We start from the raw sequence: 12,514 nt of genomic DNA, 5'->3' as shown, positions 1-12,514 counted from the left end.
CTTGTATTCGCTATGTGGAAATTGAATGTGTTTGTGATTGCACGTGCTCACGCATGTTATTTGTGTTGCCAGATGCACACTGCTCAGTATAAACCAAAATTTTTGGACTTTTACAATCTGTCAAGCAGGTTTAAACTTGTTTTTCATCTGCTTTTTATACTTCAAATTACTTAAGAAAATTACAAAACATCCACATGCATCACATGTTGGCTTCTTCATGTATTGGCCAATTTAATACCTGTGTGGAAATACAAAGCAGTCTGCTCTGTGATTTACTGTTTTTATTTCTGATACATCATAATGGATTTATTCACAAAGAAAACAAACTATTTTATGTTTATTAATTACACATTATTTCAGTATTAGCTTAAAGGTGCAGTGTGTACATTTTAGGACGATCTCTTGACAGAAATGCAATATAATATAGATAACTATGTTTTCAGTGGTGTATAAAATCCAGTGGTGGCTCGTGACTGCCCTTCTGAGGGGCGCAAATTCAAAATATGTGTTCGGAGTGTTATGTGTGTTACTCAAGTTTTCAAAATATGTGTTTGTTGCATCATGTGAACCATGTGCATCATGTGTTTTGTCAGGATGGGTGCCTGCTGCACCCGCGTCAAAACCGTTCGTGATGGAAGAGACGCTCACGTTCACAAAATACACGCAAGACACTCCCTTAACAGTAAACTCTGATTACGCATGAGATTATGCGAGTATCTGGCAAACGCGAGGGTCTCTTTTATCGTGAACTCTTGAGATGTGTCTGCAGCGGGCACTTGTTTTGGCAGGACAAGTGATGCACATGGGATAGCTCGACGCGCCGAACACATATTTTGAAATTACAAACCACACACATGACGGGCTACATACATGTTGTGACGAACTTCGAATCATGCGCCCTCGAAAAACGAAGCCACCAGCCGCCACTAATAAAGACCTTACATAATGAACTGTATTGTTTTTATTACCTTAAAATAAGCCAATTTATATACATACACAGCGGGTCCCCTTACATGAAAGTAGCCATTTTTCACCGCCGTGTATCTATCTACAGTAGCCCTAAAAGGACAAACCGCTCCACACAGCACATTTCGCCACTATGCTGTCTCAGATGATAACGTGTTTGTCCTATGGCGGTGGATACCATAACTTCACTGTGTTTCGAAAGGTGAGCGGTGTACTGAGCCATTGATTGCAATTCCCAACCTCACCACTAGTTGCCACTAAAATCTACACATTGTACCTTTAACTCAGTGGTTCCCAAACTGGGAGGTGGGGCCCCACTTAGGGAGTGCAAGATGGTGCCATAAAATAAAATTTTATAAAACACATTTATTTATCATAACGTCTGTGTAATTAAACTACAGAAAAATAAGGCTACTAACCAATAGCACTACTATTGTATAATTTAATATGTTTTGTTTAGGGCTGTCGAGGGATTGATCGCGATTAATCACATACAAAATAAAAGTTCGTGTTTGCATAATATATACTGTGTGTGTGTGTGTGTGTGTATATATATATATATATATATATATATATATATATATATATATATATATATATATATATCGCATCATGCCTAACAACGCCCTTCAGCCGTTACTTATTCACGATACAGCACAGCCTCTCGTACCTTATTGCTTACATATATATAAGATGAGATTTGTCTCCTTTTGCAACCAAACTATTCATATATATATAGATATAGATATAGATAGATATAGATATGAATAGTTTGGTTGCAAAACGAGATAAATCTCATTTTTTAATTGTTCAGAAATCTCATTTTTTGCTTGTGCATTCCAATTAATATCAATTCAACTGCAGTTGGTTTGTTTTTATTTAAACCTTCATAACTTAAAAAATACAGCTAAGTAGCACCATAAAACAAAATAATAACATGATATATATATATAAATATATATAAATATATAATATGACTTTAAGAACAATTTTATTTATGCATATTTTTATGTATATTTATAATATAAAATATATCAAAATATATATTAATATACATGTAAATGTTTCTTAAATATGAACATTAATGTGTGTGTATTTATATATATAAAATAATTACGCACAGTGCACACACATAAATTATGGAAAAAAAACTTTTATTTTGTATGCGATTAATCGCGATTAGTCTTTTGACAGCCCTAGTTTTGTTTTATGCAAATTCTAAGTTTAAGATTGTTTATGTCGTGAATTTTTCTTTGGGGGGCACGAATAGATGCACCCTACACAAGGGGGGGGGATGCCGAAAAGTTTGAGAACCACTAGCTTAACTGATACTATTTAAAATAATGTAAATTTTTTTATTTGTATAAGCTTTGTGTTTATTTCCCTCAGTGATGGTTAAGCTCCTTTATTTGGGCAGCTGTCCTGTGTGAAAGCATTGAGATGTTTGTCCCCTGCATGTTTGTCCCCTGCATCAAAGTGTTTGCTGTGTTTGTGGTAATAAACACCTGAGTGTTTGTTTAATTTTCAGTATTTGTGTATTTCATTTCTTCCATATTTCATACCTAAAGAGGTTTAAAATTCACTTATATCGTCTACTCATTATCTCAGACTAGTTACACTGAAAAAAATGATTCATTGAATTTAATAAAAAAATTTTAAGGTAAGTGGTTGCAATCAATTGATTTAAGCTACATTTAAACAAAAAAAGATTAGTAAAGTGAAATAAAATATAAAACTTTTGTTTAAATGTAGCTTAAATCAATTGATTGCAACCACTTACCTTAAAAAATTTATTAAATTCAATGAATCATTTTTTTTCAGTGTACTTCACTTTTGAATATTACTAATAAAATCAGTATTGCCATGGACTTCATTTTTGTCTCATTCCCGGTGGCTACAAGGAGCCACGTCAATGCAGGAGAATTTGGCTGCGGCCATTTTGAAGGAATCTCATTGTAGTTCAGAGCCAGAGCTCAGTGATACAAGCACAGAGGAAGATGAAGGGGCTTCGACCCAACAAGACAGCCAAGGTAAACCTTTCAATGAGCCGTCCTACAATTGGTAAATAACGGCAGTGTTGGGGTAACGCATTACAAGTAACGTGCATTACGTAATAATATTAGTTTTCTGAAGTAACGAGTAAAGTAACGCATTGCTTTTTAAATGTACACATTAAAGGCGGAGTGCACAATGTTTGAAAGCCAATGTTGATATTTGAAATCAACTAAACAAACACGCCCCTACCCCAATAGAATCTGGACCTTCTTTTAAAAGACCCGCACCACATACGCAACCTTGGCAAGGATGTCGGTTTAGTAGACACGCCCCTTACTGCTAATTAGCTACAAGTGTGTTTTGGTAGGCGGCCCGTCTCCTTTTTCAAAGCGTTTTTCAAACATTGTGCACTCCGCCTTTAATATTTGAGTTACTTTTTTAAAAGAGTAATGCAAGTTACTTTTTTAGTTTAATCGATTTAAAAATAAACATATGTACTGAATTAAACTAAACGTAGTCACGTTATGCACTTTATGCGTACACGCCTGTGTGGGAACAGTTTGAGTCTAAGATGGCAGGCCAGAGCTTGACATTTTTGTGATGAAATATGCAATTTCTGAATGCAGAACTTTTCAGTCATAAAAAAACTGCAAGGCCTGAAAGAGATCAAGCCTCAACCAAGAAAAAGTAACGTAAAAGTAACTAAAAAATAAGCATTACTTTCCACAAAAAGTAACTTTTTGGGAGTAACTTAATATTGTAATGCATTACTTTTAAAAGTAACTTCCCCCAACACTGAATAACGGTGACGCATTTCTAACTTTGCTTTCATTTATTTTATAAAATGTTACTGAGTAGAGTTAAAATATTCCTTAATATAACAGTGACAGGTTTTTCGTTTTTGAATGTTGATGGGCTAAAATTGATAATGATCACTTTACAGGAGCAGAAATTGAAAGTGCAATAAGTATCGCTTCACCACAACCACCAAACATAAAGCAAGATATTTCAGAGGAAAATGACGCCAACACACAGGAGGGTGCGTGTGAGAAAACATTGCTTGGTGATGATGAAACAGGGCAGCCTGCAGAGGAGACAAACACAGAGACACCTTATGCACACAAAGAGGACGAAGGAGAACAACCGATGATAAATGAAGAGATGACAGCAAGCTTAGACATAGAGCTAGAGGAATGTGAGAAAACAAATGAGGTTAAAGTAAAAGATGAGCATGTGGATGTTAATAAAGAGTCTAAAGAAGAAGAAGAAATGTTCGAATCAGTGCAAGAATCAGAAACGCATGATCAAACGCTAGACACTGTAAATACAGTTGATGAAGATATACAAGTAATAGAAAATGAGTTTTCAGGGATAGCCGAAGGGCCGTCAATAGAGAAAGAGAGTTCAGTATCATCTCATACTGATAATGACATAGGAACAGGTGTTGCTGATACTGAGAGGAAGGCAGACGCTGATGACGCAGATCAGAACATAGAGAGGAGGAGCAATGGACAGCCAGACAGAGATGAAAGAGATGACCAAACAGATGAGGCTGGTGATGATAGGTCAACTGGGGAGAAGGTCCAGGACACAGGTGGCTTGATGGATGATGGTGGTTCTGGTAAACAGGAAGATGTGAAGGATGAGGCACAGAAAGAAGAGAAAGACGATGTAGTGGAGGAAGTTGTAGAGAAGCTAGAAAGTGAGGATGATAGAGGTTTAGAGAATGCAGAGACACCAATTGATGGAGAGGAAGAATATAAGATAGGAGAGAGACCAGAAGATCAAGAAAACAAGGAAACTATAGAGGGAGAAGATGAAAATAGAGAAGAATCTGATGAAGCTGAACATCAAGAAAATGAGGGTGGGCAAGACTTGAAAGCAGATGATGTAGAAAAAGAGAACAGTGTGGAAAAAGAGGATGGACAGAAAGAAGCAGAAGATGAAGAACAGGGTAGGAACGAACTATCAGGGGAAGAAGGAAATAAGAACAGTGATGATGAGATTGTAGGAGAAACTGAGAAAGTGAATGATGAAATGATGGAAAACAAGGAAGAGGAAAAGATGAAAGATGAGATTGTAGGGGAAACAGAGAAAGTGAATGATGAAATGATGGAAAACAGGAGAGAGGAAAAGACGGGAGATGAGATTGTAGGAGAAACTAAGAAAGAAAATAATGAAATGATGGAAAACAGAGGAGAGGAAGAGGAAAATATGAGAGATGAGAATGTAGGAGAAACTGAGAAAGAGAATAATCAAATTATGGAAAACAGGGAAGAGGAAAAGATGGGAGATGAGATTGTAGGAGAAACAGAAAAAGAGAATGGTGAAATGATGGAAAACATGGTAGATGAAGACGAAAACAGGGGAGAGGAAGAGGAAAATATGAGAGATGAGATTGTAGGAGAAACTGAGAAAGACAATGATGAAATGATGGAGTACAAGGAAGAGGAAAAGATGAAAGATGAGATTGTAGGAGAAAAAGAAAAAGAGAATGGTGAAATGATGGAAAACATGGGAGAGGAAGAAGAAAACAGCAGAGAGGAAGAGGAAAAAAGGAGAGATGAGATGGTAGGAGAAACTGAGAAAGTGAATGATGAAATGATGGAAAACACGGAAGAGGAAAAGCTGAGAGATGAGATGGCAGTGCAAGAAAGTGAGAGTGTAGAGAACAAAGCGAAAGAAACATTAGAAACAGAAGAAAAGTTGGTTGAAGAATTGAAATGTGATGAAGATGAGGCAAAGGAAGAGGTGGAAGACATCGATGAGAATGTAGAAAATGAGGCCGAAAACTTTACTGAGGACGGAAATGAAGAATCGGTTTTACAAGAAGAACAAATTGGCGCAGAGCCCAGTATCAAAGAGGAGGTACCTGCTGACATGAATCATGACTTGCTAGCAAATAATATAGATGCTGAAAATGGAGAGCGAGAGATCACCACACAAGATTATGATGAAAAACTGGAAAAAGATCTTCAAGATGAGGAAACACCTAACCAATTAGAGGGTGAGACGACTGCTGGTGAGGCTCAAGATGTTACAGATGATAGTGAAACAAAGCCAGAGACTGATGAAGATGATAGCAAAGAGCAGGAGATGGAAAACACAAATTTAAATGAAACAAAGTCAGATGATGAAGTTCCCTCAGGAAGAGGTTCTCAGTTGGACCATGAGAAAGCAGTGGCAGAAGAGGCTGATAAAGAATCCGAAATATCCGCGAAAACGTTCATAGAAAATGTAACCCATGAGAAAAGATCAGAGTCGTGTGACGTACAGGAAACGGCCAAAAAAGATGAAGAACGTGAGATTATTACATCAGAAGAACCTAATAATATAGACACCAGAGATGCTCCTGAGGGACAAGACAGCGAACCAGAGGAGATGAAAGAGAAGTCGGTCAATGAAGAAGATGGTGGATCATCAAAAGTGCTGGGCTTCAAAAAAGAAGAAAAGGATCTGAGTATTGATTCAGAAGATCCAACCGTCCGTCCAGCAGTTTTAGATGGAGCAAATGGTGTGGATCTTGTGAGTAACTGGATTAACATACACCAAACCTCCAGGTATTTTCAGACATTTATTGAGCCTCTTGATGAAATCAAAGAGAACTCCGATGAAACTGGTGATGAAGTGATAGACGCTACAGAGACACAAAGTACTGAATTTGGGGGTCTCGATGAAACTCCAGTAGATGAAAGCTTAATAACAGAAACCAAACCTGAAGTCGTTAAAGACGATGTTCACAGTGATCAGGTTAAAGACAAAGATGAAGAAGTCAAAGATGGAGATAACAGAGGTTCTTTGGTCACAACATGGTCAAGACATAGTAACGAAGATGACATCAATCAAAACCAAATGGTTGGACAAGACGATTCTGCGCTAAACAATTACTCAAATCTGGCAACAACAGCAGGTACAACGTCTGAAGAAATTCAAGGCATAAACTCCTTTAAAACCCAAGAGCATCCAAGCTCTCAAGAGGAATCAAAACAAAATAACCAACAAACTACGACTGCAGAAATGTCTTCTGTATCTCAAACAGAGGAAAATATTGACAAACAGATCCTGGAGAGTTCAGAACACAATCTGAAATCTGAGCAAGTACCTCAGACGGAGTATATCGAGTCGCGGAGTCCGACAATCACACTAATGACAGACCTCACAGTCATCAATAAATCTGAAAATGGGAGCCGAGATGACACGGCAAGTGTTGATTTCCATGATTCCAGACAGTCGGATGAAAGCAAGAATGCAGATGGAAACAGGAGACATTTCAAACAGACTCCGGGCAAAGACACGCTGAGCACTTTCTCAATAGAAGACTCCAGGTTTTTTGGGCCGGCGGGATATCCGAGATTAACAACAGCTCACACTGAAAACAGTTACTAGTGCTCAAAATACTTACAGGTATGTTGTCAGTGATGAAAATATGATTTCAAGAGCTTAAAAACACAAGACGACGTTATGTTATGTTTAAAAATAAACACAGAACAGGGCGGCAATGCATGTAGACCACTTTTTCAGACCAATGACCCCTTAAAGGAAAACACCACAGTTTTTTAATATTTGACTATGTTCTTACCTCAACTTAGACGAATTTACACATACCTATCTTTTTTCAATATGTGCACTTAATCTGTGTACAGTGCGTCGTAAATGTGTTAGCATTTAGCCTAGCCCCATTCATTCCTTAGGATCCAAACAGGGATGAATTTAGAAGCCACCAAACACTTCGACCTCGGGCGCAGTAATATTGATGGAAGTTTGAGTGAGAATTCCCAGGAGTGATGATGTTACTGCACGCCGAGGTCGAAGTGCTGTAAACGAAGTGCTCTTCCGCTATACAATATAGTTCTCGTTTTTTATCCGCTTAAAAAATTGCCATGTTTTATTTTGTGAACCATACTTACTCGTGTAACTACACATGTAACAGTCTTTAAATAGGGAAAACATGGAAGTGTTTGGTGACTTCTAAATTCATCCATGTTTGGATCCTAAGGAATGAATGGGGCTAGGCTAAATGCTAACACATTCACAACGCACTGCACATAGATTAAGTGCACGCATTTTAATTTGACTAAATAGATTTTAAACTGGGAACATTATACTCTTCATTTTAAGTTAAATACTATCCTATTAATGCATTTTTTAATAAATATATTTTAAATTCAAACAATATTTGGAGGACCCCCTGTTCTGTCCCCATGATCTGTTTCTTTATTACGTTTACATTTGGTGGACGATTGCATCCAAAGCTGCTTACAATGCATTCAAGCTGTAAATTTTATCTGTTTGTGTTCCCTGAGAATCGAACTCACAACGGTCACAACAGTACTCGACCTGTTGAGCTGCTACACGAACTACAAGGTAGATCATTTGTATAAATTTGTACAATACAAAACCAATAAAATTAATAATGAGGCCCCAAACCGAACCATCAATGGAAGCAGAACAAAAACGAACAAATGAGATTTCATACGAATCAGCAACCTTGTAAAATCCATGTAGTTGCAAATTGCGTTGAGTTTGTGTTGTATACTCCCATATTGAACCATATTGAGTCGTGTATGCTTGGAGGCGAGGCTATCAACAGCACGCTGAAAATAGACACCACAGGAAGCACAAGTAATTTAATTATTTATGATTTGAAGCCCTCCCGTTGGCCAGCCTGCATTATCAAAACACCAGCATATTTCAGAAACACATACCTTAACTAGCAAAGTTTAACCAAAACCTTATGTTATGTTCTTGACTAGTAACTTGGACACTTTTAACTTGTGGTTGTACAGTATGATGTGAATATAATGATTCAAATGCATTCTATAATACACACGTTGACTTATTCCTGTTTTATGAATTATTGCTTATAATTGTGTTACTGTAGAATCAAAGTTGGAGAAATGTTAACCCCAAGTGAAAGGCCAAACTTCTCCAATATAATATAGTGCCTTTGCTGTTAGATGACATCACATCACATCATTTCCTGTTGTGTTGGACTGTGTGTGCTTTTGAAATAATCATAATAAAATGCTCAAATACATTTATTTGTCATAATCCACCAGTTACATATTTTAAAATAACAAACACAATAAATAAAAAACCGTATACACCAATTCTGTCTTCATTTACTCACCCTCATGCCGCCGCAAACCTGCACAAATGTCCCTGCTCTGATGAACACAAAGGAAGAGACCTGTGATAAAGCTGGAAACAGAAACACCATTGACATCCATAGTAGGAAAAATACTACTATGGAAGCCAATGGTGCTCAAAAACAGTTAGGTTACAAACATTGCTCAAAATCTCTTCCTTTGTGTTCAGCAGAACAAAGACATCCACACAGGTCCGCAACAACATGAGGGCGAGTAAATAACGACAGAATTTTCATTTTTGGGTGAACTATCCCTTTAAAGGAAAACACCACTGTTCTCTAAAACTTCTCTATGTTCTCACCTCAACTTGGACGAGTTGATACATACCTGTCTTTTTTCAATGCGTGCGCTTGGACTTTGTGCAGCGTGTCGTGAATGTGTTGGCGTTTGGCCTGGCCCCATTCGTTCCTTGGGATCCAAACAGGGATGAACCCAGAAGCCACCAAACACCCCCATGTTTTTCCTATTTAAAGACCGTTACATGAGCAGCCACACGATCAAGTATGGTGGCACAAAATAAAACGTGACGATTTTTTTAAGCGTGTATTTTTTAAAATGAGAACTATATTGTATAGCGGAGGAGCACTTAGTTTGCAGCTCTTCGACCTCGGCGCGCAGTAACATCATCATTCCTGACTACTCCCCTTCTCGCTCAAACTTCCATATTATTACTGCGCCCGAGTTCGAAGCAATTTATTTTGTGCCACCATACCCACTCGTGCAACAACTCATGTAACAGTCCCCAAGTATGGAAAACATCACTCAAAAAAACAAACTTTTACTTTTGCCAATTTTACTTAATTCTTTCATGTTGTGATAACTTAAAAATATCCATTTAACAATGTGAACTTAATTTAATCTAATTCGTTCACCAAAAAAGTGTGTCTTGTCAGCTTTACTTAAACTTATTTGTTCAGCCAACATAAAATTGTTGCATAAAAGTAACAGATTAATAAAACCAATACAGACTTGCATCTCATTGGCTGATGATTTTGCAGTGTATTATGGGTAATTGTTGTTCTGGCAGAATTGTTGTACCCTCTTGCAGAAGTGTAGCTACATTAAATAGGTACCAGAGTAATAAGTGGCCAAGTATTGGAGTTGATTAACTTGTTCTGATATATTTTAGAACAAAACAAACAAACGGTTTGGAATGCAACATTGTGTTTCAAATATGTTTGTGATATGTTTGATTAGCTGTATTAAAAAAAGGTTTATTTGATAAGTTGTACAGCTGCACTTTGATTGATTCTGTTTGGAGTTTATAAAATGGCATTTTTCAAAATTTTTGTCATCATTAATTACATTTTTTATGTACAATTAACTCAATTTTTATTTGTTGACTGTATTAAGGTTTGTAGAGTTTACTTAAACTTCTTTTGTAAAATGAACTAAATTATTGTTTGTTGAGATTACTTAAACAAATTAAGTGAAACTTGTTGACATAATATTTCTAATTAAACCCAACACTTAATTTTTTTGAGTGAGGGAAGCGTTTGGTGGCTTCTAAATTCATCTCTGTTTGGATCCCAAGGAACGAATGGGGCCAGGCCAAACGCCAACACATTCACAACGCGCCGCACAAAGACCAAGTGCACGCACCGAAAAAAGACAGGTATGCACCAACTCATCCAAGTTGAGGCAAGAACATGGGTGATTCTCACGAAACCATTGAAACACCACGGCACTAATGATTTTAGCTTTAAAATGTGTAATATAGTAACATTAAAAAGCATCAGAATTAACACAATACTGTGTTCTACCTTGCACAATGTGTGATTTCAACATAAGAATTTATAATTGTAAATTTTATCTCATTTTCTGCTGAAATTCTCATTACCCCAATGTGTCCGGCTGTGTTTGAACATGCGTTATGTTGTAATTTAATCAAATTAACACAAAAATATTAAGAAAAAAAATTAATGGATGTTTTGCTAGACTACTTTAGATGACAGAAAAAATATTTACTGAATATTCATGTATAATAATAATGAAGAAAAATGAGGAAAATGATGTGTCCATGCCTGATGTTCTCATCCTCCGCAACACTTTTGAGAACAGTTTAAGCACACATACAGAATTTTAATAAAGTTTGATTTTGAGTGACCAAGCACATGGACCAGTTACTTCAAGATGGCTACCAGGTAGGATCATTTTTTTTACAGTTAATTTGAAATATTGTCTTGTCAGAATGCTTACACAACATTTTGATTATCATTACCGCAACAGATGCTTATTAAATGTTAATTTAATTAATAGAAGCATAATACTTTGATTTTAAATGCATGTGCAGAATCTCCAAATTATGTTCTTTCAGGTTTGTCATGTCATTTTGAAAATATGTCAGTGTTGATGTTTTCTGACTGTTGCGGTAATGAGATTTTTTAGGACTAATTTTTAAAATTATGTTACAAAAAGTGTTAAATGATAAGTAAAAGTTTTTAAATTAATGTTCCCATTTACTCCAGACTTTGTTTTTCAATGTCTGGTGGGAAAAAAAGTACATTTAAGCAATTTTTACATTTTCATGCTTGACATTTTTAAAACCAAGTTTTCGTGAGAATCACCCACATAGCAAAATATAAAAAAACTGTGGTGTTTTCCTTTAAAACTGTATGACTCTTTAAAATGCCGTATGAGAGAGGTGTGATCTGAATATAACACTTTTATTATTAAACACTATTGTTGTATGATTATATAAATATATATAAAAAGATCACACACATACAGCCTAAAAAAAGAAATGACCAAAAATAAACCAAAATAAGTCTGATTATACAGTATGTGTTCAGTATTTCTATTTAGTTATATTGTGTGTATTTGTTGCGATTCTGAGAGTTGCTGCATCTAGTTGCTCTCCTCAAAACTTCCATTGCTGCTGCATGAATGGAAACGCATGGTGCTCATGGGATCTGACACATATCCTGCGGGAACAGCATCCAACACAATGACTAACATGCAACTCTGCATCTACATGGCAAATACAGCTGGCCTGTTATTGCAAATAACTCAAGCTCTGGAACGATCAGCCTACATATGTGCATGCATTAAATCAATATTAACATTGTGATACTTTGATCCGTTTAAATGAAAGGTCATTTGCCACATTCAAGTTCAAGAGGTTGATTAATGGCACATTTGAAATTGGACACAAACCATTTCTGTCCATAGGTGGGAATTGCATGTTCCTCCTCAGGTCATCCCGTGACAAACCCTGTGAGGATCTTCGACCAGAGCTGTCAGAAAACAGAACCTTTAGTCAACAATAAGATTAGCATCGGTTTACACTAAACACCACATAACAAGCACGATTCTCCCTGCTAGATGAAATTTTAATGATGCTAAATAGGACACACTTCTGTTACTTTGTGTGTTGTCATATCAGCTCAATGATGCATTGCGAG

At 36.5% G+C, this 12,514-nt stretch overlaps 2 protein-coding genes across 2 annotated transcripts in view; one reads left to right on the top strand and one right to left on the bottom strand.

Annotated features, from left to right (window-relative positions):
* Positions 1–2,878: 2,878 nt before the first annotated feature.
* Positions 2,879–12,514, top strand: part of LOC141363876 (uncharacterized) — a 10,677-nt gene continuing 1,041 nt past the window's right edge. Inside the window, exons 1-2 of the mRNA XM_073867392.1 lie at positions 2,879–2,996; positions 3,905–7,365. Coding sequence (XP_073723493.1) covers positions 2,879–2,996; positions 3,905–7,347 — 3,561 coding nt within the window. The 3' untranslated portion in view covers positions 7,348–7,365. The remainder of the gene's footprint in view (positions 2,997–3,904; positions 7,366–12,514) is intronic.
* The window catches only part of tnni3k (TNNI3 interacting kinase), a 22,617-nt gene continuing 19,681 nt past the window's right edge, over positions 9,579–12,514 (bottom strand). Inside the window, exons 25-26 of the mRNA XM_073867989.1 lie at positions 12,267–12,346; positions 9,579–12,034 (exon numbers count right to left, since the gene is read on the bottom strand). Of these exons, the coding sequence (XP_073724090.1) occupies positions 11,958–12,034; positions 12,267–12,346 (157 nt within the window). The 3' untranslated portion in view covers positions 9,579–11,957. The remainder of the gene's footprint in view (positions 12,035–12,266; positions 12,347–12,514) is intronic.

This window comes from Misgurnus anguillicaudatus, chromosome 5 (assembly GCF_027580225.2).
Source record: "Misgurnus anguillicaudatus chromosome 5, ASM2758022v2, whole genome shotgun sequence".
Taxonomy (NCBI): domain Eukaryota; kingdom Metazoa; phylum Chordata; class Actinopteri; order Cypriniformes; family Cobitidae; genus Misgurnus; species Misgurnus anguillicaudatus.
The sequence above is the reverse complement of the archived record's forward strand: the minus strand, read 5'-3'. Positions and strand labels throughout refer to the sequence as shown.